The sequence below is a fragment of the Gilbertella persicaria genome, assembly GCF_025201335.1.
Source record: "Gilbertella persicaria strain CBS 190.32 chromosome Unknown B0P05scaffold_10, whole genome shotgun sequence".
In the NCBI taxonomy this organism is placed as follows: domain Eukaryota; kingdom Fungi; phylum Mucoromycota; class Mucoromycetes; order Mucorales; family Choanephoraceae; genus Gilbertella; species Gilbertella persicaria.
Window position 1 is genome coordinate 493,603 of NW_026251971.1, and position 26,069 is coordinate 519,671.

Genomic DNA, 26,069 nt, shown 5'->3' on the forward strand with positions numbered 1-26,069 from the left:
CTAAACTTCAGACTACAAATAAGTTGCCTTTGGTTTATTATCCTTATAACCAGCGTATGTATGTCATGATCAGAGATAACAAAAAAAAAAAAAGAAAGAAAGAAAGGGTCTTCATTCCATGATCACTGAATTTTGAATGTCACTCAATTCTAATGATTCTTCTTCTTCTTCTTCAATTGGTATGCTTACCATATATGACTCATAGTTTATTAGTTAGTTTTATAATCTTCAAGCAAAACACTTTTATTAAAAAGAGATTTGATCACTTTCATTCTGTCGTGGTAATTGATGATACACTTCTTTTAATGTACGAATACCATAATCAAACGTCGTTCTCAAGTAGGTTAAATAAGGATCACTTGGATCTAAATGACTCAATAAGTCCATATATGCTTGATCACAGAGATCAATGGCTTCTTTGGCTGCTATTCGGTCACCTAGATAATAAGCTGATCCACGTGACACTTGAGCACATTTGAGTTCATCTATCGCCAGTTGAAATAGGTGTTTAAGTTGTTTGATATCGGATGCTGATGTCTCTGGTTGACTATGAGAGGCTCTTTTACGAAAAGGTGACATGTATTTCTCTACCAATGTAGGTTGACTACCACAAGAACAACAACTCGATGTTGTACTACTTTCTGAGGCACGTCTTTTTGATAAGTCGGGTGTAATCCATGTTTTGAATGATGTCCATTTTGATTTAAAAGTAGTTTGTGTAGCTGAACGTACAATAGAATGCATTTCTATATAAATAACAAAGAGAAAGAAAAAAAAAAAGAAAAGAATTGAACATATTTATGCAGACTATAAAAGGAGGAGCAAAGGGGGTCATAAATCATTTTATGTTGGTTAGGAGCACGGCATGAATCCGAATAAACTCCTTCCCTTTTATTTATTTATTTATTCTCCCTTTCCTACTGGATTATCCAAATCAATGTCAACAAGACAAACACACTAAAGACTGAACTAAACTCAGACTGTGGTTGAGCTAAAGACAAGGCAGTGGTAGTAGAAGAATCATCAGAACGAGACTGAAAGTCATTACTATTGGTATCATCACAAGTGGTATCTGGTTTTGTGGTTTTGATGATACTAGCAGAATAATTGGTGTTTGTCAACACAGTGGAATAACCTATGGTTTCTAGGATACGTAGAATACCTGGTCCAATAGGTGATTTGTACTTGTATTGGACTGTCACATTTCTCTCTTCTGTCGTCAGAGTGGCATTCAGTACGGTATGATTGCCTACAGTGACATTATGATAAGTCGTGATATTGGTAGGCACAGTGGTAGTGACATTGTACTCAATGTCTGGTATTTGACTATAGCCTTCTTGTACTAAATCAGCCAGTGCCTTGCCCTTGACAAACGTATGGGTCATCAAGAAATCAGGCGTACCCATATAACTATCATCCACATGTGATGTACTAATACCAGGTCGATAATAACCTTCATTTTGCTTTGAAATCACACCTGTCATGAGCTGCATTGACTTGTATGTCTGGTTTAAATAAGCATTGGTATAATACACACTTTGGCTTGACAGAGGGCTGAATTCAAATGTCATGGTCTTACTCATGGACATCGATACATAGATTGTCTTGGCTTTGGTAGATTGAGTCGCATTGTTTAAGAAGGCATTCATGAAATTCACAATAAAGGCTTCATTGTCCTGTACACAAAATCCTTGCATATCAAATCCATATTCACCTAACCAAATCGTCTGGTTCCTGGCTGAGATAAACAAGTACAGAAACTTGTCAAAGATCAAATTGGGCTGAAATCCAGTGATATAAGCAGGGCCTGTGGCGTGTCGAACATACCAATGTGGGCTAGGTGTCATTATCTTTAGACTATCTTCGGGTGTAATCAGCCCGCTCAACAGCTTTTGAAAAGGAGAAGTCGTGTCTGAAAAGTAAGGAGCCCATGAACTCACCATGCCAAGTCCATGGATCATTTGATGGAGAATCACATATTCCAAGTCGATCTGATAATCTTGAATCGTGTCATTACCAAAATAGAATCCACCTTGAAGTGGTATGCTGGTTGTATTGAGACCTGTTTGATTGGCTGCATTCATATGAATATCATGGTTAATATCAATCGCCACATCATAATTAGCCCAGTTGGAACTATCGGTAAACTGAGCTAATTGTTTCGCTAATGCTTGAGGATAAATAAAATTAGAGTCTGCTTCATTCAGTGAGATCAATGTAAACTAAGTTATGGGTGAGTCATGGTCAAGTCAAAGTCACTAATTACTTGTGAACTTGGTGATCCCCATCCATAAGTACTGTTGGCACATTGATTGACACAAAAACTATAATAGCTTGTTTGAAATCTGAAAAATAATAGATCAGTTTCTTATTTTGGCTTTCAGGTGTACTTTACATTATTCTTGTCTTTAGATTCACTACTTTAGCAAATTCATTGGCTGCTGCTATAAGTACTGTTTCTACTTCGCTGCATAGTGCTGTGTCTACTTCACAATACAGTTTCACTTGAACAAGATTGGTGACATTGGTCACTGAAGGTTCTTTTTTAAACAAATCTTTTGAATTATAAATGTCTTGATTCATGCTTTGTGCTGCTTCTTCACTATCTGAATCCGATGTATCGTCTGTTGTACTTGTTGTGATCTCAATATTCGTTGTCAATGGTGTTAAACCACTACTTGTTGTTGTTTCTTCTACATCTTTTCTTTTTAAAATGCTTTCTAATTCTTCTTGTGCTAGAGTCAAGTAAAGTGTGATCAACAATAATAACAAGATCAAGGAAGATGTAGAATACATGGTAAGGTGACGGAAAAAAATATATATATATATAAAGCAGTAATGCTTCTAAAATATCTCTTGGATGATTTTTTAAACCCAGATTTTTATGTATGTTATATTTATAAAATACTTTTTTTATTTCCTTCTTTCTTTATCTTTATGATGTATCTGTCTTCATTAGCAAGTATCATCTTGCTTTACTGTCTTATTAAGACAGTTTCTACAGAATCGATTGAATTACGTCCCGATAATATCAAACAACACATCAGCTCTGGTACATGGCTTATTGAACACTTTTCTCCTTGGTGTCCTCATTGTCAAAACTTTGGTAAGCCAATCTATCCGTCATGTCCTCTACTGACTCATGATAGCACCTCACTGGAAAAAAGCAACAGAAGATTTACAAGCCTTGGCTGCTGAACATGACTTTCACTTTGGTACGATTGATTGTTCAACACAAGGTGATTTATGCGATGAACATGATGTAATGGCCTATCCTACTATTCAACTTTGGGAACAAGGTGAAAAGATAGAAAGATACATGGGTAAAGCAGACTATGATCCAGTAGTTGAATATGTCAATGCAAAAATCGAAGCAAAAAAAGTGGTTCAAATGGAAGACGAAAAGGAAGAAGCATTAGAACAAGCTGTTATCAATGAAGAACCTGATATTGAAGAAGAAGAGGAAGAAGAAGAAGAAGAAGAATTAAGTGAACAAGAGAAAGAAGAAGAAGAAGTAGTTGCAGCATTAGCTTTACCTAACCCAGAAGGTTTATCTGTTAATCTGGATGGCCCTCAATTAAAAGAAATTGCTGCTGGTAATACACCTTGGTTTATCAAGTTTTATGCACCTTGGTGTGGTCATTGTAAAGCATTGGCTCCTACCTGGACTGAAATGGCTTCTCAACTTCAAGGACAAGTTCATGTTGGTGAAGTCAATTGTCAATCCTTACCTGGTAAGTTGATTTAATAAGGGATTTGATTAAACTTTAATCGAATGTAGATGTCTGTCAAGAATACGGTGTTAAGGGGTTTCCTACACTTGAGATGCTTGGTAATGGAGAGCCTGTCTTGTTTCACAGTGACAGATCCTTGGCTAGTTTAATGGCATTTGCTCTTTCTCATTCTGGGTATGTGTCCATGCACGGAATCAACACATAGGCTAACATCATCCTATAGTCCTGCTGTTAAAAAGGTTGATTTTAATGAACTGATTCAGCATTTGGCAGTCAAAGATGTAGCAGTTATCTATCTGTTTAACAAAGAAAAGGCAGACATTCCTGTAAGTAAAAATAAGATACACACACACACACAAAGACTGACATGAAAAAAAAAAAGACAACCATTGAAACAATTGCCAATCAATACGCATCCACACTTTCATTCTATGCGTCCAGTGATGAGGCCTGTTTTAAAAAGTTCAGTGTCTCTCCTTCTGATTTACCTGTCATTCTGATTGCCAAAGACAACATGTACCATATCTATGGCTCTCATGATTTCTCTAATACGAAATCAGCCCAAGAAGCACTGATTCACTGGATAGAAGAAGAACAATACCCTTTGATTACTAAGCTTGGTCCTCAGAATGGAATGCAAGTCTTACAGGGCCATGTGCCTGTTGTGATCAACTTGTTTGATGCAGAAGACAAAACCAGTCAATCCAAGTTTCGCATGTTGGCCAGTGCTTGGAATAAGCAGCAGCATGAGACCAAGGTTATTTTTGCTGAAATGGATCGATCCATGTGGAAAGACTATGTTGCCTCTAAATTCAATATTCAGCATGAAACTAGTCCTAAAATCTTTCTTTACCAAGTAAGTTGTCGTCTATCAAACACAATTGACTCAGTCCTCTTTCTTTCTTTTTTTTAAAGGACTATGTGTATTTTGAAAAAGATGTACATGGTCAAGTGTTTTCTTTGGATGATGCCCAAAGTATCTATGATGCTCTTAACCACCTTGATCAATTACAAGGACAATCTACTTTGGCAATGCATCAAAAACTAGGTGTTTCTGTTTCTCATGGTCTGACATGGATGTCAACGCATTGGTTGTTTAGTTTGTTCAGTTTGAGTATCTTGAGTGGTCTTTTGTATCGTTACTTGACCCATCATCGTCCTAAAGGTGCAAGTATTCTACCTTCTTTTAGACAAACAGACCATCATAAAGATTAATATGTTTATTATATATAAAAAAAAAAGATCATGATTTGATATCCTTGGAAGAAGAAGAGGGAGAAGGTGATAATGAGCGTGCACGGCGGGTATTTAATAAGACAAGATCACTGGGTGAAGGTGCAGTGACATTAGCATGTACCTTATTATTTCTAGATGCATGACTATTACTACTACTGCTGCTGCTGCTACTGCTGCTGCTACTGCCATTGTTATTGTTATTGCTGTTGCTACTCATATGAGCTGGAAGAATTCGACCTAAACTTGTATCAATGGGTGGTAAAATAGGTTTAGCAGATCGAGGTGAAGGTGAAGAAGATGTCTTGGGTTGTTCTATCAATACAGGTCGAGGTAACGTGGGTTTTCTTTTCTTTTCAGGTGGTGGTCGAACAACAGGTGAAGCCGTCAAGGGAGAAGGAGGCCCGCCACCATTTCCTCCTCTTTGAATCTTTGCTTTTAGTGCTTCCATCACTTTATTGTGCGATAATTTATCTTGAGGTTCAGATTGTTCGTGAGGTAATGAAATCGAAGATCGGTTACGTTTCTTGCTGTCTTCACGAGGCGAAGTAGGTGAGATTTGTCGAAAAGAAGGGGGCTGTAGACGTTCTGAATTACTAGGAGGACAGAGTGGATGTGCCGAGTGAGGATATGGCACAGAAGGTGAAGAAGGTGCTTGGTGTTGTTGTGGTGGACCATAATTAGGCGGGTAATGAAAGCGCGCCAATACTTGTTGTTGAACAGGCGCAAGTCCATAATAAGGGCCGTACGAAGGGTGATGCACAGGTGTTTGAATAACAGGCTGTTGTGGTAATGGAGGTTGAGGTATGACTTGAACAGGTGTTTCTTGTTTGGTTTCTTTGGCAATCTCTAAATCCATCTGTCGAAGTCGAATACGCGCTTCTTCAGCCTTGAGTGTATCTCTCGCTGCTTTTTTCTAGATAATATGAATTGAACCATTTCTATCTTTGAGCTTATTACCTTGTCTTCTTCTGACTTGGCAGTCAAGATATATTTTAGTATTTCAGGGTCGTCACTGTACCGATCGAGTATTTCCTTGACTGTGATGTCATTCGTGATGGACTTCAATTGCGAAGGAGATGAAGGAATAGGCCACTGAAAAGCAGAAGTGGGTTGATTAGAACTAGGTGATAATGAACTTAAGCGAGGAGATGGATTCGCCATGATGAATAAGGACAGGAAAAAAAAGAAAATAAAAGAAAAAAAATCAAATTTAAATTGATATACCAAGAGTCCGCCTTAGCCAATCAAAATGATGTTTACTCAAGTAAAGTGATATTACTTTAAAGGGGGGGTATTTAGAGAATAAAACCAACTTGGTTAAATAGGCCTTTTCTTTATGTTTGCTTGACTTTAACTGAGATTGAAATTCGAAAAGTAAAAAATAATAAAAAAAAAACATCTTTATTTTTTTTTTTTATTTTCTATATGGTTACCATCACGAACAAAAACGTTTATTCAGCCATCGATTCTGATTCTGAGAGTGAGAATGAAGATTATTCTTCTTTCTGTTCAATGTAAATATATCTTGTTTTAAAAAGAAAAAAAAATATATATGTTAACGCGCTTCTGGTTTAGCTCCAAGACAGTTTCTATTTCAGAAAAACAACAGCGCAATCTCATTCAACTCGGTTGTATTTATAATCCATTGGAAGAGTACAAACGATCGCTTTTATTTCAGAATCCAGTAAGATGGGTACCTTTCCTTTTTTTTTTATATGTGTGTTAATACGTGTCTATAGGTACGACATGATGAGCAATTTGCCTTAAAGATGAAAGAACACGAACTTTTATTGAAAAAAGAGCGAGCATGCGTATTGCAGAAGCAGAGACAGAAACAACAAGAGGAATACAAAGCACTTGCTTCCTTGATATCAACATTAGACGTGGACAAGTAAATCTAGCTTATGCTAACCCCCCTCCTTCTTTCCGTTTTATGTCTAACATGTCAATAGTGAAAAGGAAGATGATAAAACATTCCAAGAAGAACTCAAGAAGCAACGCCAATTGATCGATGAAGCTATCGCATTTGACAAGAAAAGATTAGAAGAAGCCAAAGTAAAGGCAGAAACAGAAAAAAAGCAGAAAGAAGAACAACAAGAGAAACAAAAGCAATTAGAAAAGGAGGAACAAGAAGCCAAAGCCAAGAAAGCACAACTAGATAAGCTTGTAAATGTCTATTGCTTTTACCTATATGGTGATACTAACAATAACTAGAAACAATCTTCTGCTGTTTCACTAGAAGGGTTACAGGAATATGAAGCCTATTACAAAAAGATTGAATATTACAAGACACATATCAAGCCAAAACTAAGTGATGATACATTTCGCAAACAGTGCTTCCCTGCTAAAAGAGTCATTAACAGAACAGTCAGTCAATTACAGCACAGCCATGCTGTTGTGCTTGAAAAGGTATGTTATTGTAGTCAAATTACTCTTCCATCCCCCCCTTTTTTTTTTATTGAATGATGATCATAGTATCAATTCCTAAGTCAACATTTGTTGGGTATCAAGCAACAATCTCAGGATGCATTTGAAGTCTTATTGAACCACCTTGCCAAAGTGTTTCTTGCCCAAGTCAAACAAGAGATTCATGCTACTGATTATGCTGCTTATTTCTTGGCTCGATTTGCCTACTTGATGTGTGCTGCTATGCCTGAATTTGTGGATTATTTAATGGGTCGTCTTCTCAAGCGATGCCCTTATTTGATACCAAGATATCATGACGATGATCCAGTAAGTTTCAAGGTCCAATCCAATCCATACTTATATCTATATCTATATATCCATATAGACACTTTCTGCAGATGAAATCAGATCAAGGCTTCGTTACACCTACAGCAACAAGGAAAAGAAGATCATGGAGACCTTCCTTGAACATGCTGAAAATCAGAAATGCTACGTGATGTTCTATGGTGCACTTGCACAGACGTTGCCTGATCCAGGTCAGCCAGAGAATCCATTTCCTATTAAACATGCCTGGATTTGGCTTGCGCGTATTTGTAATATGCCTCCTCGTGAAATCACCCCTTTTCTTGTGGATGGTATGCTTGAAATTGTCACGGTACGCTTGTTGCAGGCGTATCCTCATCAGACGCCTAAATTGTTACGCCTGATTCGTGAGACTATTTGTCCTCTTTATCCAGAAGCAGATGGGTCTGTCAATAAGGCAAGTATAAAGCATTTGGAAATGTTTTTGGATGATTACTTTAGAACAGGCAAACCTGATTGTATACCAGAATCAAAGCCTGCTAAAACATAAACACTTTATTGTTCATCAAAGACAGAATAAAAACCATTATAATCTAAGCGTGTTGAAAGAGAACGAAGGTCTTCATCTTGACAAGATTTAAGCATATCCAAGAATTGCAAGACATGCATCGTAAAATAATCCTCTAGTGCTTGATGTTGTTGACGAAGTGCTTTGATCTTGTCAGCATCTTGTTCACCTAATCCTTTGCCTGTCACATAACTATGGAAACGATCCAAGACAACTTTGTATTTCAAGATACAGTCAAAGATATCGTTTAATTGACTTGCTAATGCTTTTTGTTTAAGGCCACTGAGGAATCCCTTTTCTGTGATGTCTTGTAAATAGCGTGTATGAGCAGCCATGATAGAGTCCAGATCAATACTCTTGGTCTCTATAAATGTAGCTAGTTTATCCCAAGAGCATTCAAGCACCTATACCAGGGTCAATACATGTATGAAAATGAGCATTGACTTACTTCAAACAGAACATAGTGTTGTAATTGATAGATAAAATGAATCATACGTTGAATGGTCAATTGTGTAAATTGTAAATCTTGTTGTATTTCAGAAAACGGAATGAATTCTCGACTTGTCTTTCCCCATTGTCTCCAAGCAGAAGAAAGTGTGTATTCCACTCGTTTTAATCGCCATAAGAAACTAAAGGCTTGAAGGTATTGGTGCATAGCAGCAGGGCTAAATACAGTATTGATAGGTGCATCCACATGATAATCTAAAGAGAATACATCCCAACCTAAATCATCTTTTTGTATCTTTTTATTTTTGGATGTCAGTATATATCCTTATTCAAGTATAATTTACCTCTAATAAGCGAACATCCAGTCGATTCAGTATATCAGGATCATCATATTGCGCATCAGAAGAACGTACAGCTGTCTCAAGGATGCCTGTCAAATTATGGCGAAAGAGAGTATTAGCAGGTTTACTGAGGTGTGTCCTAACAAAAGACCTGTTAATTCCATCAATCAACCTACATATATGAATTACCATAAAATATCCATCAAATATTGAATAAAATCCCCTTGACCAAGTAACAAGTATCGTTTCATGGCCTTTAAATGGTCCATGAGTTTATATTTTGTCTTGAGTAAGTTGAGTAATGCTTTGCTTGTGGTATGATAGGCAATTTCAATAGATGCTTCTACTGCCTGTGTTTCTCCATATTGAAATACTTGGTTTGATTTGACATAATATTGCTTTTCATCATGACAACTGTATCGAATAAAGTTAAGTGATTTACCAATAGAGAATATCTTGTGAGCCAGTTGTTTAGATAGAAAAGAAGGCAGCATGTCTTCACGCATAGCATATTTGTTTTGCCATAGTTCATCTTCAGAGACAGTTGGATCACAAGCAACAAAGAATTCACCATAAGGATCATCTAATTCACCTTCATAGACCCACCGTTCAAGCATTTCATAGAATGGTTTAGAAATAGCCTGTAACATATCCACCAAGTATGTCTTGATAAAAGGATCACCATGTTTTGTATAGTTGTGAATAGCAGATATTAAGGCACCTCCCTTTTGGTCTATTGTCTCATAAGCATATCAATCATCGTTTTTGTGTGATTACCTTGACAGACATCCACCAAGACACTCATGAGCCTTAGTTTTTGATGACACTCTAATGTCCAGACCATCAGTCGCTTTAATGTCAAACTCTGATCTGTTAATCCTGCATGTTTGTTGGCCATCTGTTTCTCAATTTGAGCTTCCAAGATTGCAATCAGTTTGTAGTACTCTGTTAGTTCATGCTGCAATGCTGCACACAACGATTGTCCCACAAGACCAATCTTGGCTGAATCACTATTGTCTCGAATGAATGTCTTGACGCGGGTATAGAGCCAACCAATCTCTACTAGCTTAAAGACCATTTCTTCTGTTGATTTTGATACTTCAATACCTGGTATAAATACATGGTCATTCAATTCTTTATTGTATCGAATATACTGTCCATCAATCCCTTGAAACAAGAAGATCAAATCTCGAAGTAAATCTGCTTCAGAGACATACATGGTCGCTAGAAACAAAGCATCATCAGTCATCTCACAGCGTAGTTCATACTGTTACCATCCATCGTATGGTGTGCTTCTCTTGCTCTTGCTAGTTGAACAGCAGGAGGTGCTATAGTCAAGTCAATAGGAGGTGTGGATTCTCTTGTCAATCTTCGTCGTGTGTTTCTCATTAAATCGTCCTGTTGCATAGCATAAGGCCTTAAAGCTGGAGGTTGTACATGATCCGATACTTGGTCCATATTTCTTAATCCTCCTAATGTCTTTTCATGTTAAATGCATATCCCTATAGTATGTGTTCTATTACTGGCATATCTGGGTGATCCATAAGAGGCATACCACTCACAAGTGATAATAGATACAGAACAGACCATTTCTTTTGAAGTCGATTCTATACAACCGATGAGTGGATGGATAATATAAAGCATACATACTCGAGAAGTGAGTTTATGATAGAGGCGTCCAAAACGAAAGGCTTTTTCACTACCATCTGAGCGGTTTACTGTCAAGAGAGTTAGATTCGATCAAGAGAAAAGGGGAGGGAATAGATTTACATTGATGGTGTATTTGATTGACCAAGTCACCTTCATTCTCAACAATAGAAGGTTCGCTTTGACTTAAAGAGAAGTCAATAAGGAATTTAAAAGACACAAGACTCTACCTGATTAATAATTGACTGAATTTCTCTACTAGTTTTTGTTTCTGGGGTGTTGAATGGTTTAGATCAAACCTGTCTATCAACTTGGCAAGTGTTTTGTTGAGATGCGAATTGGCAAAAGAAGGCATGCTGCTATAGGAAATATCTTCAGGGACAGTGAATGAAGATCTTGATCTTAATAGATCATTGTATATCAATCTTTGTTGTTGTGCCCAATTACTATCTGAAAAACTCATGGTGAAAGAAAAAATAAAATATAAATATAAACGCGTCAAGTGAACTTGTACGCGGTATTTTATTATTATTGTTGTTATTATTATTATTATGAGATTGCGTATACGACATCCTGATGGGATGGCTACTTTATCTGATGTTATGCCTGAACAAACAATAGCAGAACTAAAACAAGTTATCCATAAAGCTATTGGACTTGTAGCTAACCAAGATATACAACGTAATAGAAGCATTATGGAATGGTGACTCATACCCTTTAGTTTCTGGAGGATATCCTCCTAAACCCATAGAAGATGACCAACTTCAATTATTAACTACGGGTATTCGTGATGGAGATACATTAACTGTGCGTGTGTTGGAATCAACTCATAAACAGACTTTGCTTCCTCTCATCGAAACACATGAATCTGTAGAAACGATGCATGGATATCTAACACTTCGTGTAAGTTCAGCCAAGGATATGACAGACTGATGGTCGACATAGGTAATGGAAGACGATAACTCATGTTTATTTCGATCGATTGGTAAGTCCAATAGGATGGCATGACGTTTGATAACCAGTATGTTAGGGTAAAATGACAATGTTTATTTTATTCATGCTTGCTTATAACAATAGCTATGTTCTCCAACACGATGCCACCATGTCAGCACAACTTCGAAAAGGTAAAAAAAAAAAAAAAAAAAAAAAAAAAAGGTAGATAGATAAAGGCTTATGTTTTATCTTTAGTTGTTGCTGAAAAGATAACATCTGATCCATGGACATATTCAGATAGTATACTTGGTCAATCAAGAGGTAAGATGGCATATGATTCCATAAAAAAGACTTACGGTGTCTATATAGAGAACTATATTGAATGGATTCAAAAGCCAAGTGCTTGGGGTGGTGCCATTGGTAAAAGTATAGACATAGACATATGATTATAATACCCTGTATCATAGAATTAGCTCTATTTTCGGATTATTTTAAGATTGGTAAAATGTGTTTATATGATAGTATCAAGCATAATTTACAGTTTGAGGGGGGAAATAGAAATAGATAGTATCGATATTCAGACGGGTAGAATGGACAAGTTTGGTGTGTTTGAATGATGTGTATAACAAACTCATACCAATAATGTAGGCGAAGGACTGTTTGATGAAAGAGTGTTGATTGTATACAGTGGTATTCGTAAGTAATACATGGTCCATCAAGAGACATGCTTAGACTATGATTAGACTATGATGCATTAGCACTTGCACCTATGCCCAACAGTCATTCCAGTTTTGATCAAACTCGATTTCCTATCACAGATCATGTTGTTCTTGATGCTGCTAAAAAGCTTGTGGATGAACTTAGAAAGGTATGTGCTATGCTCTTATCAAAAGACTCATGAGTCAAAAGAAACACAAATATACCGATGTTGCCAACTTTACTTTAAAATGTGAACAATGTAACAAGGGCTTAAAAGGAGAAAAAGGTAAACTATAAACACCATACTATGGATCATTCATCTCATTCACAATTGATTTAGATGCTCAACAGCATGCTGCAGTATGTATCATAGGAAAACTGGATGTATGCTAACTAGGATAGACAACGGGCCATACTCATTTTACTGAATATCAATCATAATTATTAAAACGAATTAGCCTAAACAGAGACCCAAAAGACCCAAGTTACAAGTAGTTGTTACTCTGCTGGTTAATCTCGTTGTGGTGGTAGTGGCGACAGTGACTAAGTTGGTAATGGTCGGTGCAGTAGTAAGGGTGGTGGTGGTAGTAGGTGTGGTTGTGGTGGTAGTAGTAGTAGTAGGGCTTGTGGTGGTCGTCGTTGTAGCAGTCGAGGTGGTGGTGGTGGTAGGCGTAGTGATAGTGTTGGTGAGCGTGGCAGTGGTCAGAATGACACTTGTCGTGGTGGTGGTGGTCGTAGTTTGTGTCGAGCTGATACTTGTCGAAGTACTGACAGTCAAAGAAGTGTCTGTCTCTGTCAGGACTTGAGTGGCAACATCCACAAGCGTGGAAGTAATGACAGAAGTAGTTGGACTCACTTCTGTGGACGTGGTGATGATAGTCAATGTAGCCACACCGCTGTTAGACCCTGTAGACGTGGTGGTGGTAACGGACGTGGTCTCGAAGGTCGTTTCAACCGTGGCAAAAACAAGGTCAGCTACAGTGGTCGTGGTGCTCAAGGTGTTGGTGGTAGGTTGAGGTATAACAGCGGTTGTAGTAACTGTGGTAAGCTCTGTTGATGTACCACTCAGATTGTAGACTAAGGGGGATGTGGTAGTGTACAAAGACGTACCAGTTGTAGTGATCGTGGTTGTTGAGGGAACAAGCGTGGTAGTGGTCAAGGTTGATGTGCCTGTGGTGGTGGTGGGAGAAAAGTAAGGAGAAGTAGTGGTTTGGGTTGTCAAGAAAGCAACATCAAGCAATGTTATATAGGTAGACAAACTCGTACTAGGCGTAGTCAAAGTGGTAACATACGTGGTGGGTACACCCAAAATATCCGATGTGATTGTCGTCTCAAATGGAACATCAGAAGTCAATGTAGTCGTGAACGTAGTGATGGTAGGTGTTGTTGTGGTAAATGTGGTGGTGTAGACGGCGTCAGCTAATACAGAAGTGGTGTCTGTAAAAGCACTGGTGATCGTAGTCGTGATAAGATTGTCAGTTACACTGGTGAATGTGCTTGTAAACAAAGATTCAAGTGTTTGAACAAGGTCAATGGTGCCTGCAAGAAGAGGGGTTACCACGGTCACTGTTTGTGTTGTAGTGCCTTGGCCTAGTATAATATTAAATTATGTTGAGGGAGGTTTTCATGTTCTCTAGACTCTTACCTTCGACTAGATTATTGCTGTTAGGATAATGACGATGTCTATGCCTATGATGGCCCCAGCCATTATAGTCCTCATCATTATAATCATAATCAGACTCATCATCATCTTCAAACCCTTCTTCAGGAAGCAATTCTTCATCATCACTATCAGAGTATTCTTGTTCAAATTCTTTATAAACATGAGAGCGGTATCTGCTTCTATAAAAAGAAACATCAGCAACCTGATCTAATAAACGGATAGCAGCAGCACCAGCTTGATAAGGACCGGTTGCCTTGATAGTGATCTTATGAGCACCTTTGGCTAATTCAAAAATGCCTTTACTAAAACGATCATCAGAAAGCGCTTGTTCAGGCGTAGAGGCAAAGCCTTCGTCATCTTCTATTTGTTCTACAGAGGAAGTAATGCCTAAAGAAACACCATTGTCGAATATTTCAAACATGTCACCACGGTTCATAAAGTCTGTGATTTGAATACGAGCAATATCTTCCACATCAATATGAAAGGACTCTCTGGCAAGGACAGAGTCGCCTCTCCAATGGAAAGTGGAAAAGCCATCATCCACTTTGAGTACAGAGGAGTCAGTGTCAAGCGTTGCTTGTTGAGCAAAGGCTGAAAATGCAAGTAAAGCAGAAGACAGGCAAAGAGAAAGAGCAGGACGCATATTCTCTAATGTTTGAAAGAAAGAAGAAAAGGACAAGAGAATAGTATTAAGGCAGTATATTTTTTTTCTTTAGAACAAAATGCAAAAGAACGAGAATGATGGTAAACTACAAAACCTTAATCAAGTATGCTAGCAAGGCATTTTCATACTAAACTTAACCTTAACGCTCTTGTTGTCTCTAAATATTTCTACGAGCATTGTTTACAAGACAATACATTGTTAAGTTTGTTCATATAGGAACATTGAATCAATGCATAGAGTAGTTTAATGGAAAAAAAAAATATTCTAAACACAGATACCAAGTAAATTTAAAGCACACGATACTCTTGTAGTAAATATGGAAGTAATCACGGATGTTAAAGTAGTAGTAATCGTTTGAGCTGGTAGGGTAAGAGTAGAGGTGGATATGACAGTAATGGAATTGGTAATCGTAGCCAGATTGGTAATGGTGTTCGTGACTGTAGCCAGGTTGGTGACTGTAGCCAAGTTAGTGATAGTGGCAAGATTGGTAACCGTATTGGTGACAGTGGCCAAATTAGTGACAGTTTGAGTAGCAAGACTTGTAACAGTAGCCAAGTTGGTTACAGTGGCCAAATTAGTTACGGTAGCTGTAGCAGTTAGCAAGTTAGTGACAGTGGCTAGATTGGTGACAGTGGCTAGATTGGTGACAGTGGCTAGATTGGTGACAGTGGCTAGATTGGTGATAGTGGCTAGATTAGTTACGGTAGCTGTAGCAGTTAGCAAGTTAGTAACAGTGGCTAGATTGGTGACAGTAGCCAAGTTAGTAACCGTAGCCAAGTTAGTAACCGTAGCCAAGTTAGTAACCGTAGCCAAGTTAGTAACCGTAGCCAAGTTAGTAACCGTAGCCAAACTGGTGACAAGGTTGGTGACAAGGCTGGTGACAGTGGCCAAATTAGTGATAGTAGCCAGATCAGTCACTGTGGTCAATTCGGTAACAGTGACCAAGTTAGTAGCTGTAGCTGTTACCACACTTGTGATAGTGGCCAAATTGGTGACCGTGCCAAAACTAGTGACCGTGCTGGTAACTGTGCCTTGGTTGGTAATAGTGGCTGAACTGGTTACAGTAACCAAGTTCGTGATTGTAGAAAAGCTGGTAACTGTATTGGAAACAGCTGTGGTAATGATGGACGTGGTTGTAGAAGGCACAGTAACCATGCTTGTAACTGTGGAAGTAGTGGTTGAAAAAACAGTAGTTGTAGAAATGAGAGTGATTGGTCTAGTAATCAAGCTTGTAAAAACAGTTGTTGTGGTTATAGGCGTAGTGATGGTATTGGTGGTGGTGATTGTGGTTGGACTTATTGATATGATTGTAGCAGTGGTTGGCCTAATTGAAGTGACCATGATTGTAGTTGATCCAATGGATACAATGGTAGTAGGAGAAACAATAGTCGTTGGTACAATGGTTGAAGCCACGACTGTATTTGTAGTCGTGGTTGTCAAAGTGCTGGTTGCGGGTGATACAGAGAAAGCCGTGGTTGTTACTGTGAATCCATTAGATGCTCGGAATGTAGACCGTACCACTGTTGTAGAAAGCAACGTTTGTTCTTGGAGGATTAAGCCTGTTCTTTCTGAGCAACTGGCTGTTGTAATCGTCATTACTCCAGTAGATGTTACTGAAGAAAGATAATCAGTGACTTTTGTTTCTGTTGTGACAAAAGTCGAGTCAATCAAAGTAGGATAGATCGATAGAAATGTACTTGGTGTAACGAATATTGTTGTCACATCAGAACGGACAGGACTTGATGTGATATAGGTAGTTGTATAAGTGGAAAAAGCCAGTGCTGAAGACACGGCTATCGGCGCAATTGTGTTTGTCAAGGGAGTACATTGCCTGAAAACGGAAGGCACTGTCCTCACAAACACAGAACTAAATGTTTGTGTGCTTTCAAATGTAGCTTCAAGTACAGGAGAAAGGACAGTGACAGTGGCAGTGGTAGCTTGATGATCTGAAAGCGTGTTTATAAACATATAGTCTTTTCAAGTGTTTGCATGTTTGAATTACCATGCCTATGTCTGCGACGATTGCAGTCAACACATTCATGATAATGTCGCTTGTGAATTCTGCCACTTGAGTACAGATTCAATAAACGAATGGCTCCGATTCCTGCTGATCCTGTTGCCTTAATGGAGATAACATGTGTTCCATTACCAAGATCAAATATGCCTTTACTAAATCGACGATCTTCAAGTGCTTGTTCAGGCGTGAATGCATAGGCCTTCTTGTCACTCTCTATAGGGGTTGCAGATGTGTTTCCCAAAGAAAGTCCGTTGTCAAACACTTCGAAAGTATCGCCTGAATACATGTAATCAACCACTTGAATACGTGCTTTGTTCTGTACATCTATTCTGAATGTTTCTTTAGCCAACCCAGACTCAATACTCCAATGAAATTGAATAAAACTTTGATTGTCCTTGTGCAATACGACTTCATTTGATACAACAACAGTAGTTAGAAATACAAGTGTTGTAAATACAGCAAATTTAAATTTCATAACTTTGTATAAGAATAGACAGAGAAAATAACTTTTTATTTTTGTTATCATTATTTTACATTCTTCAAGATGGAATGCAGATCTTTTGGATCAAACAAAAACTCGAAAGGGCATCTCGACAAATATTTTTCTTTTCCTCTTTCTCTTTTCAATTGCTTGAATTACACAAGCGAAATTTGTTTAGATTGATTAACATTTTATTCAAGAGAAATTACTCCTTAAAAACATATCTCGGGTAAATTCAATGGTTAATTTTAAATAAATGTGTACAGAAAAAGCATTGTTTTCTCTTGTCATATAGTCAATATATGAAGAGTATTAAATATAGATTAATAAATTATAAACGAAAGCGTCTTTTGTACGTTAAGAAAGTTGGACTTTCTAAAGAAACCTCACATTCCTTTTGTTGGCCTTTTTGCAACGAAGGTTGAGGTACAAGTTGTTTATAGCTGTCCTTTTGTTGGATTCGATCCAAAAGTATAGTGCTGCTGACGTATTGAGCATAAGAAAGAGATGGTTTGACAGGTTTACTCATGTCGTCATGAGGGATATCCAGGGGACCAATCACGGCTCCTGTGGGTGAAGGCACCGTACTTGCAGAAGAAACGGATGAAGGTAATAAAAAAGAACTTCTGCGTCGTTTTTGGTTCAAAATGGGAGGAGATATAGTCAGTTGAGGTTGAAATAAAAAGGAAGGATCAGTAACAATAGGAGCCAATGTCTGCTTTCTTCGGGACAACAAAGGTTCCTTTTTTACAGTGCGCTCAGATTCCAAATTTGTACAACGAAGTGGCAGTGTTGGCAAACGATACATTTCTGGTGAAGCATCGGTTACACTGATGGTGGATGCAGCTCGGTGGGATCTTTTGTCCTCATTGTTTTTCTTAAGTCTGTTTTTGATAGCAGCAAGCCAGTTTTTCATGTCGAATTCATTTTTGCATTCAATGACCCAAGGTTTGATCCATTGCCCTTGTTGGCTGGGTTCCAGTCTGAAACAGAAGGGATGCTGAGCATTGGGTGCTGGAATGACTTGATAGACTTGACGTAAATTCAATACTTGCACTGGTGAGTCAGAATGCTATGGAAAATAATGAATGAGATGTTCTTATGTAAGTTATTCTATCTTTACCTCATCTTTATAGAATCGTAATTCAGAATCAAGCAAGACAAAATAACGAGATATCCAGCGAGTTCTACCAAATGGTAAAGAAATCATTTTAGATAACCAGCCAGCTACAGGTGTTGTCATAATAAGAAAGAAAGAAAGGAATGAGTTAATGAAGATGTCAAACAAAGCACTCCATTTATATATATATATATACATATTTTTGCATTACACAAGATGCATTATGGTTACAATAATAGAAATAAGATTACGCCTATACAAATCGCTTTCTCCTGAATCTATTGACGATGCCATTTTTTTGTCCTACCTGCTTGAAACCTGGGCTACTACTCCTTCTCATTTTATTTGTCATAACATAGCATTGATTCTGAATGGCGCCATGCAGTTCGATTGATTTACATTTATTTAGGGCTGAAATCTAAATAATGCGCCTTTTTCTCTCTTTTGCCTAAATTGAACCATAGCAGTGTACGGCGTAGTTTGCATGAATTACTATTTCTACTTTCTCCTATTGGAAGAAAGAGGAGAATTGAATCCGCATGAATTGTAGGCATGATTTAGTTTTCTCTTTTTGTATAGCCTTTTCTCGATCGACACAGCAAACAGTAAACTTGGCAAAAGGATATCTACGATCATCATGATCATTGGCACAAACTATGTGTTACCTAAAGATCTTCAAACATGCGTGTGTGCGTGTGTTTGTACTTTTGAGGTAAATAAGAAAAGGGCATTGGAGTGACTGCTCTATCGGTTCGGACGTTTTTTCCTTCTTTTTTTAATACATGCATTTTAGATGCACTAGACATCTTTTTTCTTTCTCTCTCTTTTTCCCCTTTTCTAAACACAATGGAGTTCCAACTTTCTAATTCAATTTGTGAGTACAAATGATAGAAGCATTGTATTCATAGAGTAGTGGTAGTACAACAACAAGAACATAACACGACAGCTCTAAAGAGAAAAATTCAAGTCATGGACAGTCCAGAAGAAGTAAGCAAAGTTCTTTCTTCTATTTAAACATACCCCTTATTCGTCTATCTGATAGATTGAAAGTTCAACAGCTAAACGTATACAACTGAATAGTTCGCAGCATTGCATTGCACCACAAAACACAAAACACTATCAAATATCAGCATCAGCAAGAGCTAATTTTGCTAATATGATTATAGAATCACCAACAAATGAAGATATGATGGAAGAAGACATATTAACAGACGAAGAAGAGTCACTAAAAACGCCTTCTTATCATCCAATTGATTTGGAGGACGAAGGGGATTTAGAAAATGGTGGCTATATTGGACAATTAGAGCGTGGTTGGAGCCAAATGTTTAGAGAAATGTAATAAAGCTAGCTGTCTCTTTTGTTTAGAATTGTACCTGAACATGACAAAAGACTTTTAAAAAAAAATTAAAGCCGCTCTCTGTAACTTCGGTGCTTTAAAACGTACGAGAGAGATACCATTTTGAAAGTGTTTCTTTCACACATGAAAACTTTTTTTTTTTCTCTCTTGAGTAAATAAACACTATCATACTCTTTCTCTCTTTCTCTTCTCTTTCTTTCTTTTTCTTTCTTTATCTCTATTTAAATACAAGCATATCATGCTGTATCAATACTTCATTTTATTACTCTTTTATACCTTTCTTGCTTTTGGCAAGGAGATCTCTTTTCAAGATCCAAATATTCACTATGTTGGTAGATGGCATGAATCCTCCAATGAAATACAAAGCGGCTGGCCCGGTGCTTATTTTAAAGTGATACTAGAACATACTCGAATTGTGAAACTACAACTTAGCAAACCTACTTCACTCCTTGTTCAACTGAACAAGAAACACCAAGTCGCTTTTAGAAATACAACCAAACTCATTGATTTGTTCCCTTCTGGACTCGACCATGACGGGCCACACGAGTTATGGGTGGTGGCCACAGACATTGATCCATACGATATGTCCATTTGTCTTCAATCGATTATTGTAGATGACCAGGGCATGACTGCATCTCCACCACCTTCCACTACGGCACCACTTGTGGAATTTGTAGGCCATGACCTCACATTGGGCCTTGAAACAAGCCAAAATTTATTTTCTAGCTATGCTTGGTTAACAAGCGACTTATTAGGTTTAGAACATTCACATATTGCTTATAAGGACGCAACACTGATTGATGGCATGGACAACAAGTATTTTGATTGGTCTTTGCTCTCTCACACAGACACAGAAAACAAAGTAGCACCTTGGAGTGTGGTTGTCTTGTTAGGTGCAAATGATCATCAGACAGAATATACACCAGAAGAATACCAACATGCACTTGGTGCATTCCTTAACAAAGTACGCAAAACCATGAGTGAAAATGCACCCATCTTTATCTTGTCAGAGCCCTTGGGAGACATGTTTCGTCCTTCTCAAGAAGCCGTATTGAAAATGGCACATCAACAAGGAGATCAACATATTTACTTTATTGACACGACATCATGGCTAAGATATGGACCTAACCATTATAAGGATAGTGTAAGTCATCTTGATGATTTATATATATTTGCTTAATTTTTTTTTCTAGAGACATTTGACAGATGCAGGCCATGCATTGTTAGCCAAGAAATTAGCTCCTTTGTTACAGACAAAACTGATGCATCCAAGAGACCCTTTACCAGGTCCTCCTCCTAACCCTAATTTACCTGGAGATTGGCAAACAATGGATGTAGGTGAAGAGGATCGTATTGGTTTACCTGGTACTGTCTCTGCTGATTCAGACTCTATCTTTACCTTATGGGGTTCAGGTGCTGATATCGATAATGACAAAGACGCTTTCCGGTTTGTCTATCAACCCTTAGGCATACAAGGCATGATGGAAGCCACTGTTCGCTCTCATTCTGCTTTTGCTAAATGTGCCAAGGCAGGCATCATGATCCGTGAACATTTGGGCCATGGCTCCCCTTTAATCATGCTTGGTATTTCTCCTGCTGAAGGTATCTTTGTCCAAGTCCGATACGATAATTTCCAGTCCACTAAACTGATCAAGAAAATGCGAGCTTCTCCTCCTTATCGTCTTCGTCTGATCCGTCAAAAGTTCAAAGATACATTTGAAGCCCAAACACAGCAAGTAGAATCAGGGCCCTGGGAGACATTTGCTGTTGTGCCCCTTGTGCTGGCACGCGATATTTATGCAGGCTTAGCGGTCACCAGTTGTGATCCTTCTGTTGTCAGTGTAGCCAAATTTACAGATGTTGGATTATATCATAGTGCTTTTCAACCCCAACTTATTCAACAAAGTATTTAAGTAAAAAAAAAAAAAAAAAAATCTTTTATTATTGTTGCTTCTTTTGTTTGTTGGGAGTAGCTTCAAAGCGAAGAGGGGTTTGAATACCAACTAACCAACTAATACCAGTACCAGCAATAAACAAGAACAAAAAGACAACACCGAGAACCATAAAGACACCAGGTGTAAACAATTGATATTTCTTAAAGATAGGCAAATCTTGTGTGTTGGGAGCACGACGCTTCAAGGTATGAGTAGACTAAAGGTATTTAGAGAATAAGATAGGCATATCTTAATACTTACTTTGACAGAGTTTGAAGTGTAAATAATAGCATAATCATCTTGAACTGCTTCTTCAACTACTTCAATCAATTGTCCCAACAAGGCATCTAATCCCATCATTGAGTTTCTTATTTTGTTTTTGTTTTTTTATTTATCTTACCATTAGCCTTGAGTATATCAACATCGTCATGAGCAGCAGGAAGAGGTACAATGGCAATGACAGGTGTATTATTTCCAGAAATATCTTCTTTAGAGATAGCTACAAAAGAAAGAAAAACGCGTCAGTATATCGTATACCTCTATTCAAACTATCTTACTATAAGGATCTAAAGTAGCTACAGAGGCATCACATTGACGAGCAATTGCCTTTGCAACTTGATTCACATCAACGCCATGTGAAATGTATCTGATCTGAGAACGACTTGTTGCTTCTGAACTAAGTTCCTATAGCACTATTATTCTTTCAACGTGTTCCTTGGTATAAGGATATTACCTTCAATTGAATGAAAGCTTCTTCATACCCATGACGAGCCAAACTATTGGTTTCAATCTAACATTCAACATCAATAACCGTGTTTGTGTATATAAATATATATATATCCTTACCTCGGGTTGGTTAACCAAGGCAATCATTTTAGCAGAACAAATATCAGCAGATAAAGAAGACATGATAGTAGAAACGGCATCTGACTTGGTAATGACTGTCTGACTGTTTGTCTTGAAAGTGTTGACAATATAACTTGAGAAAATTAGCTTCTATTTTGGTAATATATGCTTACTCTTTAGGAGACCACATAATACAAGGTACAGTAGAAGCCTCATAAGCCAAGACGGTCGAGGCTAATGAGAACAAGGTTACAGCAGCTGTAAGAAACTTCATAATACAAGTTGAAACAAGGGGAACAAAGAGAGTGCAAAAAAAAAAAAATAAGTGTCTCTCCTACATGAAATCTGAACTGAGTTCAAACCATGCTTTTATTTTTTATTTTTATTTTTTACAGAATACACACTGATTGACTTTATTTTGAAAGTGTATAAAATACGGTGTGTTTTAAAAAGCAACAAAGTTCAAGTAGAATGGCTATACGGATGATGATCTTACTTTAGCCAATCATAATACTCCGCTTGCTTACAAATCAAACGCCTTTTTTTGTTTTCTGTGATTGATTATTAATTCAAATAAAGTGCTTTATGATTGATTTATGATAAATGTATTATATATATATATAAAAAAAGAAGAAGAGAAAGAAAGGGTTATCATGTTGTATATATATAAAAGGGCAAAGAAATGATTATGTACTATTATAAAGAGGTGTTGCAGATATTATTAGGGTTCTTCATCATCCATCTCATCATCGCCTTCGTCTGCTGAGGTATAATCAAAAGGTGTTTGTTTGTTGTTAGGTTCATAGCTATGAGCCCACTGGACTAAAAGAGAAGGATCGTTGACAGACAAATCATAGTTAAGAAAGAATAGAAACTCTTGTTCCATACGAGCTATTCTCATATTACGGTCTTGAATAGAAGTATGCGATGGCATCTTTGGCGAAGTAGGTGGTGTGATTGGGGCTACAATTGAATTGGTTGGTTTTCGGATATTGGTATAAATAATCAATCGAAGGCTGTCATGTATGTATTTTGATGCCATGATAAAGGCCACCATAATCATACGGGAAGCACATCCTGGTGTGCCTTTGAGGTTACGATAACGCTATAAACACATCAGTCTTCTTGATTTCTTTCTTGGGCTTTTATTTACCTTATTTAATCGTTCTACATAACTAATGGCTATCAAGAGAGTAACACTAGGGCAAATAGTAGGTGTAGATACTGGACTACTACAGAACTTTTGAAGTGCAATTTCAAATGGTTCATTCAGATCAATGCCTGTTGTGTTTAATAAATTATTCATCATATAATAAAGCTGTTGTATTTTCTCTTGACAAGGCTTGTCTTCCCAAGCTTGAGATACAAAGAGTGCCAAATGAGCTATACAAAAAAAAAATAAGTGATATTGATTGATGATTAAAGGAGTATTACCAAGACATTTCTTGCTCAATCTCTGTCGTCTATTAAGTTCAATAGCTTGTAAAAGTGAAAAAGCTTGGCTGTATTCAAATGAATGGGATTTGCTGTGCTTCTCTGGGTGATTGGATTCTAACTGTTGTCTTTTATAAGGACAAGGTACTGGACGATCATCATGTTTGCGTTTCCTATTAATGTATGTTTTCATAAAATCAATGAAAAAAAAGGGGGGGAGAAGGAGACACAAAAGAAAAGAAAAAAGTTTATAAAAATAAAAAAAATGGATTTGTAATTGAGTGAGTAATGCTTAAATAAATCTGCCGCGATGCTTTGCATGATTGTATTTCTAATCAACTTATAACATCACTTTATTTCCGTAGTTCCTTTTTCTTTTCTCTGTATTGAATAAATGTGTACTAGTACAAACACAAAGAACCAGTTACTGGCTACCAAATTTTCATAGTTTTCTTTACTCTGACTGTGTGTGTGTGTGCATCCAGTTTTCCGATCCCTAAATTGGTACAAAATTTTTTAGCTTACTAATGATAGAATCACGTACTGCTAAAATTAATTCCACCAATGATATTTCATCTTGCCATATTTTGTTTGTTAGTTATCGAGATACAATTTTTTTTTGCGCTAAGTAATATTTGGCTTGGTTCTTACAAAAGAAAAAGGCCACTTGTAAAATTTAACCAAAATGACGAAAAAGGCTCGTTTAACAACTTTCAATCTTTTTTTGAGCTATAAACAAGCTTGAGTATTCAAAATGCGTGTCAGAGGCTCTAGTTTTTGATCAAAGTGTTTACTTGCCAATTGTATTATAAAATGGTATGGTATGATCAAGAAACCTCGTAAAAAAATTTTGCCTATTTACTCAATATTTTAGTAACAAGTTTGCTGTTTTTTTTAATTCAACCTATTCAGGAAGTGCAAATCTATAACTTTTGTCACTATACCAAAGTCCAATAACTGCGTCTTCATACAGTTTCAAGCAAAAGCTCGATTTTTTTTTTTTTTTTTTTAATGTGGTGGTAAGAAGAATTGGAATTCCCTTCCATTTTCAATCTCCACAATCTGTCACATATTCATTTTCCCCACATTCGCATTATAGACTGTTTATATTTCTACTTTTCTGTGTTGAAAATCAATTCACAAATATAAGTATGGCATTATGCCTAAATCTCTTCAAGTCCTTCGCAAAATTGTCGTTGATTTGATCATAATAGAGCTTTCCTTGTTAGGCTATTGATGTTCTGAGGGCTACTCTTAGCTTGTATGGCAAGCATGCCTTTCAATGTTTTTGGAAGTTTCAAAAACCCATCGTTAGTGTATTTATCATTAAGTTCCTCAACATCATGCTTGCCAACTTCGCATGAGCCAGAGGTCATAAACACCGGCCTTGAGCAAAATCTCCAGCTTAGAGCCCATGGCCTTTCTTGAATGTTTGTTAACTACTTCCAAAGAGCACCCAGTATTTCTTCCCAAAAATACAGCCCTGCTCATTCTCTCTCTCTACTAATTTAGTCTTGATGATCCTGTTCTTTTGTAACTTATACGCAAAGTTCCAAAACTTGCTGGTTTTGTGACAGAGGAAGACAGAATGCTTTGGTTTTCATTGAATAACAATTTGTCACTTTTTTTTTCTTTCAAGGACATAATCAAAGCTTCCCAATGACAACAAGTATCATCAGCTATTTGGATTTTAAGTATCTTCGCACAACTTCGAAACCGATCCTTCCGAACTCCTCTATATGCACTTGGTGTCTTTGATCCATCATATTCTCTCAATATCGACTCTTCTGGTTTTTTTTTGTATAAAAGCTCCTCAAGTAACAGGCTAGTTCTTTTTTACCATTCCTATCAATGCTCCAAATATGGTGCATAGGACGTTAAGTAGATTTCAATCCCTATACACACTTGATGCATTGCTCCAATATAGATATGAGGCACCAAGTAACTCTTTGTGCTACTTGGTGTTTGGACGCTTATGTTGAGGTCTGTAAACGCCAAGTTGTGCCATCTTTTACTCAATGACGGAATAATGGATTGGTAATACATATCTGGAAGGAGTCTTTATGATAGTTGATATTCAGATGAAAGCAATACAAATGTATTTACTCCCTTAAAAAAAGATAGCCTTATGTGGAGTATTTTATCGTTTATTTACACAATAAAGTGGGCTCTAGGAGGATATGAAGGCAGAGATATGCTTTTTTAGTCAGTTGATTGATAAATAACGAACATGATTAGG

General features: G+C 37.3%; 14 protein-coding genes across 14 annotated transcripts; 5 read left to right on the plus strand and 9 right to left on the minus strand.

Annotated features, from left to right (window-relative positions):
• Positions 1-227: 227 nt before the first annotated feature.
• On the minus strand, positions 228-747 carry B0P05DRAFT_533393 (uncharacterized protein; the record flags this gene model as incomplete). The annotated part of the gene is made up of 1 exon (XM_051577204.1): positions 228-747. The coding sequence occupies one exon, from the start codon at positions 742-744 to the stop codon at positions 247-249; it is 498 nt and encodes a 165-aa protein (XP_051437145.1). The 3' UTR covers positions 228-246.
• A 91-nt stretch (positions 748-838) lies between these two features.
• B0P05DRAFT_533395 (uncharacterized protein) lies at positions 839-2,816 on the minus strand. Its single transcript, XM_051577205.1, has 3 exons — positions 2,396-2,816; positions 2,267-2,345; positions 839-2,222 (listed from the first exon to the last, which is right to left on the minus strand). The coding sequence occupies exons 1-3, from the start codon at positions 2,794-2,796 to the stop codon at positions 918-920; spliced, it is 1,785 nt and encodes a 594-aa protein (XP_051437146.1). The 5' UTR covers positions 2,797-2,816; the 3' UTR covers positions 839-917.
• A 79-nt stretch (positions 2,817-2,895) lies between these two features.
• Positions 2,896-4,963, plus strand: B0P05DRAFT_19267 (thioredoxin-like protein). The gene is made up of 6 exons (XM_051573183.1): positions 2,896-3,106; positions 3,150-3,734; positions 3,782-3,908; positions 3,958-4,060; positions 4,117-4,590; positions 4,650-4,963. Exons 1-6 carry the CDS (start codon positions 2,938-2,940, stop codon positions 4,947-4,949), a joined length of 1,758 nt encoding a protein of 585 aa, XP_051437147.1. The 5' UTR covers positions 2,896-2,937; the 3' UTR covers positions 4,950-4,963.
• Positions 4,939-6,329, minus strand: B0P05DRAFT_602816 (uncharacterized protein). The gene is made up of 3 exons (XM_051583277.1): positions 5,928-6,329; positions 5,121-5,883; positions 4,939-5,059 (listed from the first exon to the last, which is right to left on the minus strand). Exons 1-3 carry the CDS (start codon positions 6,129-6,131, stop codon positions 5,043-5,045), a joined length of 984 nt encoding a protein of 327 aa, XP_051437148.1. The 5' UTR covers positions 6,132-6,329; the 3' UTR covers positions 4,939-5,042.
• A 49-nt stretch (positions 6,330-6,378) lies between these two features.
• Positions 6,379-8,265, plus strand: B0P05DRAFT_533406 (GLE1-like protein-domain-containing protein). Its single transcript, XM_051577206.1, has 6 exons — positions 6,379-6,484; positions 6,546-6,861; positions 6,923-7,136; positions 7,185-7,379; positions 7,446-7,703; positions 7,762-8,265. The coding sequence occupies exons 2-6, from the start codon at positions 6,740-6,742 to the stop codon at positions 8,227-8,229; spliced, it is 1,257 nt and encodes a 418-aa protein (XP_051437149.1). The 5' UTR covers positions 6,379-6,484; positions 6,546-6,739; the 3' UTR covers positions 8,230-8,265.
• Positions 8,235-10,493, minus strand: B0P05DRAFT_578172 (Spc98 family-domain-containing protein; the record flags this gene model as incomplete). The annotated part of the gene is made up of 6 exons (XM_051581838.1): positions 8,235-8,651; positions 8,696-8,989; positions 9,039-9,174; positions 9,225-9,768; positions 9,813-10,259; positions 10,310-10,493. The coding sequence occupies 6 exons, from the start codon at positions 10,491-10,493 to the stop codon at positions 8,235-8,237; spliced, it is 2,022 nt and encodes a 673-aa protein (XP_051437150.1).
• Positions 10,494-11,218: 725 nt separating this feature from the next.
• On the plus strand, positions 11,219-12,770 carry B0P05DRAFT_533414 (uncharacterized protein). The gene is made up of 12 exons (XM_051577207.1): positions 11,219-11,363; positions 11,404-11,585; positions 11,628-11,667; positions 11,759-11,806; positions 11,871-11,936; positions 11,985-12,035; positions 12,083-12,115; positions 12,174-12,218; positions 12,264-12,311; positions 12,359-12,483; positions 12,525-12,600; positions 12,655-12,770. Exons 1-12 carry the CDS (start codon positions 11,234-11,236, stop codon positions 12,705-12,707), a joined length of 897 nt encoding a protein of 298 aa, XP_051437151.1. The 5' UTR covers positions 11,219-11,233; the 3' UTR covers positions 12,708-12,770.
• A 747-nt stretch (positions 12,771-13,517) lies between these two features.
• On the minus strand, positions 13,518-14,762 carry B0P05DRAFT_19600 (uncharacterized protein). Its single transcript, XM_051573193.1, has one exon. The coding sequence runs from the start codon at positions 14,618-14,620 to the stop codon at positions 13,916-13,918; it is 705 nt and encodes a 234-aa protein (XP_051437152.1). The 5' UTR covers positions 14,621-14,762; the 3' UTR covers positions 13,518-13,915.
• Positions 14,763-14,905: 143 nt separating this feature from the next.
• Positions 14,906-17,133, minus strand: B0P05DRAFT_585248 (uncharacterized protein; the record flags this gene model as incomplete). The annotated part of the gene is made up of 2 exons (XM_051582423.1): positions 14,906-16,587; positions 16,644-17,133. 2 exons carry the CDS (start codon positions 17,131-17,133, stop codon positions 14,906-14,908), a joined length of 2,172 nt encoding a protein of 723 aa, XP_051437153.1.
• Positions 17,134-17,470: 337 nt separating this feature from the next.
• B0P05DRAFT_569938 (uncharacterized protein) lies at positions 17,471-18,349 on the minus strand (the record flags this gene model as incomplete). Its single annotated transcript, XM_051581279.1, has 2 exons — positions 17,471-18,211; positions 18,263-18,349. The coding sequence occupies 2 exons, from the start codon at positions 18,347-18,349 to the stop codon at positions 17,471-17,473; spliced, it is 828 nt and encodes a 275-aa protein (XP_051437154.1).
• A 664-nt stretch (positions 18,350-19,013) lies between these two features.
• Positions 19,014-19,690, plus strand: B0P05DRAFT_533437 (uncharacterized protein). The gene is made up of 3 exons (XM_051577208.1): positions 19,014-19,133; positions 19,179-19,246; positions 19,302-19,690. Exons 1-3 carry the CDS (start codon positions 19,106-19,108, stop codon positions 19,596-19,598), a joined length of 393 nt encoding a protein of 130 aa, XP_051437155.1. The 5' UTR covers positions 19,014-19,105; the 3' UTR covers positions 19,599-19,690.
• Positions 19,691-19,747: 57 nt separating this feature from the next.
• On the plus strand, positions 19,748-21,536 carry B0P05DRAFT_533442 (uncharacterized protein). Its single transcript, XM_051577209.1, has 2 exons — positions 19,748-20,760; positions 20,810-21,536. Exons 1-2 carry the CDS (start codon positions 19,855-19,857, stop codon positions 21,527-21,529), a joined length of 1,626 nt encoding a protein of 541 aa, XP_051437156.1. The 5' UTR covers positions 19,748-19,854; the 3' UTR covers positions 21,530-21,536.
• A 12-nt stretch (positions 21,537-21,548) lies between these two features.
• On the minus strand, positions 21,549-22,717 carry B0P05DRAFT_533449 (uncharacterized protein). Its single transcript, XM_051577210.1, has 7 exons — positions 22,570-22,717; positions 22,397-22,529; positions 22,284-22,340; positions 22,108-22,234; positions 21,951-22,049; positions 21,812-21,897; positions 21,549-21,767 (listed from the first exon to the last, which is right to left on the minus strand). The coding sequence occupies exons 1-7, from the start codon at positions 22,668-22,670 to the stop codon at positions 21,558-21,560; spliced, it is 813 nt and encodes a 270-aa protein (XP_051437157.1). The 5' UTR covers positions 22,671-22,717; the 3' UTR covers positions 21,549-21,557.
• Positions 22,718-23,117: 400 nt separating this feature from the next.
• B0P05DRAFT_466016 (uncharacterized protein) lies at positions 23,118-24,023 on the minus strand (the record flags this gene model as incomplete). The annotated part of the gene is made up of 3 exons (XM_051574304.1): positions 23,118-23,501; positions 23,550-23,779; positions 23,831-24,023. The coding sequence occupies 3 exons, from the start codon at positions 24,021-24,023 to the stop codon at positions 23,118-23,120; spliced, it is 807 nt and encodes a 268-aa protein (XP_051437158.1).
• Between the last annotated feature and the right edge of the window lie 2,046 nt (positions 24,024-26,069).

Excerpts from the sequence above, each read along its gene's own strand:
- B0P05DRAFT_533395 (XM_051577205.1), bottom strand. The coding sequence starts at position 2,796 with ATGTATTCTACATCTTCCTTGATCTTGTTATTATTGTTGATCACACTT. Across the intron at positions 2,346-2,395 it reads AATCTAAAGACAAGAATAAT|ATTTCAAACAAGCTATTATA; the intron begins GTAAAGTACACC and ends ATTATTTTTCAG. Across the intron at positions 2,223-2,266 it reads GGGGATCACCAAGTTCACAA|TTTACATTGATCTCACTGAA; the intron begins GTAATTAGTGAC and ends CCCATAACTTAG.
- B0P05DRAFT_19267 (XM_051573183.1), top strand. The coding sequence starts at position 2,938 with ATGATGTATCTGTCTTCATTAGCAAGTATCATCTTGCTTTACTGTCTT. Across the intron at positions 3,107-3,149 it reads TCCTCATTGTCAAAACTTTG|CACCTCACTGGAAAAAAGCA; the intron begins GTAAGCCAATCT and ends GACTCATGATAG. Across the intron at positions 4,061-4,116 it reads AAGAAAAGGCAGACATTCCT|ACAACCATTGAAACAATTGC; the intron begins GTAAGTAAAAAT and ends AAAAAAAAAAAG.
- B0P05DRAFT_602816 (XM_051583277.1), bottom strand. The coding sequence starts at position 6,131 with ATGGCGAATCCATCTCCTCGCTTAAGTTCATTATCACCTAGTTCTAAT. Across the intron at positions 5,884-5,927 it reads CCAAGTCAGAAGAAGACAAG|AAAAAAGCAGCGAGAGATAC; the intron begins GTAATAAGCTCA and ends CATATTATCTAG.
- B0P05DRAFT_533406 (XM_051577206.1), top strand. The coding sequence starts at position 6,740 with ATGAAAGAACACGAACTTTTATTGAAAAAAGAGCGAGCATGCGTATTG. Across the intron at positions 7,380-7,445 it reads ATGCTGTTGTGCTTGAAAAG|TATCAATTCCTAAGTCAACA; the intron begins GTATGTTATTGT and ends TGATGATCATAG. Across the intron at positions 7,704-7,761 it reads GATATCATGACGATGATCCA|ACACTTTCTGCAGATGAAAT; the intron begins GTAAGTTTCAAG and ends ATATCCATATAG.
- B0P05DRAFT_533414 (XM_051577207.1), top strand. The coding sequence starts at position 11,234 with ATGAGATTGCGTATACGACATCCTGATGGGATGGCTACTTTATCTGAT. Across the intron at positions 11,364-11,403 it reads AGCTAACCAAGATATACAAC|TTTCTGGAGGATATCCTCCT; the intron begins GTAATAGAAGCA and ends CATACCCTTTAG. Across the intron at positions 12,036-12,082 it reads TGCTTGGGGTGGTGCCATTG|AATTAGCTCTATTTTCGGAT; the intron begins GTAAAAGTATAG and ends CCTGTATCATAG.
- B0P05DRAFT_19600 (XM_051573193.1), bottom strand. The coding sequence starts at position 14,620 with ATGCGTCCTGCTCTTTCTCTTTGCCTGTCTTCTGCTTTACTTGCATTT.
- B0P05DRAFT_533437 (XM_051577208.1), top strand. The coding sequence starts at position 19,106 with ATGGAGTTCCAACTTTCTAATTCAATTT. Across the intron at positions 19,134-19,178 it reads CCAACTTTCTAATTCAATTT|TACAACAACAAGAACATAAC; the intron begins GTGAGTACAAAT and ends GAGTAGTGGTAG. Across the intron at positions 19,247-19,301 it reads TCATGGACAGTCCAGAAGAA|ATTGAAAGTTCAACAGCTAA; the intron begins GTAAGCAAAGTT and ends TCTATCTGATAG.
- B0P05DRAFT_533442 (XM_051577209.1), top strand. The coding sequence starts at position 19,855 with ATGCTGTATCAATACTTCATTTTATTACTCTTTTATACCTTTCTTGCT. Across the intron at positions 20,761-20,809 it reads CTAACCATTATAAGGATAGT|AGACATTTGACAGATGCAGG; the intron begins GTAAGTCATCTT and ends TTTTTTTTCTAG.
- B0P05DRAFT_533449 (XM_051577210.1), bottom strand. The coding sequence starts at position 22,670 with ATGAAGTTTCTTACAGCTGCTGTAACCTTGTTCTCATTAGCCTCGACC. Across the intron at positions 22,050-22,107 it reads AGCTACTTTAGATCCTTATA|CTATCTCTAAAGAAGATATT; the intron begins GTAAGATAGTTT and ends TTTCTTTTGTAG. Across the intron at positions 21,898-21,950 it reads TGATATACTCAAGGCTAATG|ATGCCTTGTTGGGACAATTG; the intron begins GTAAGATAAATA and ends TGATGGGATTAG.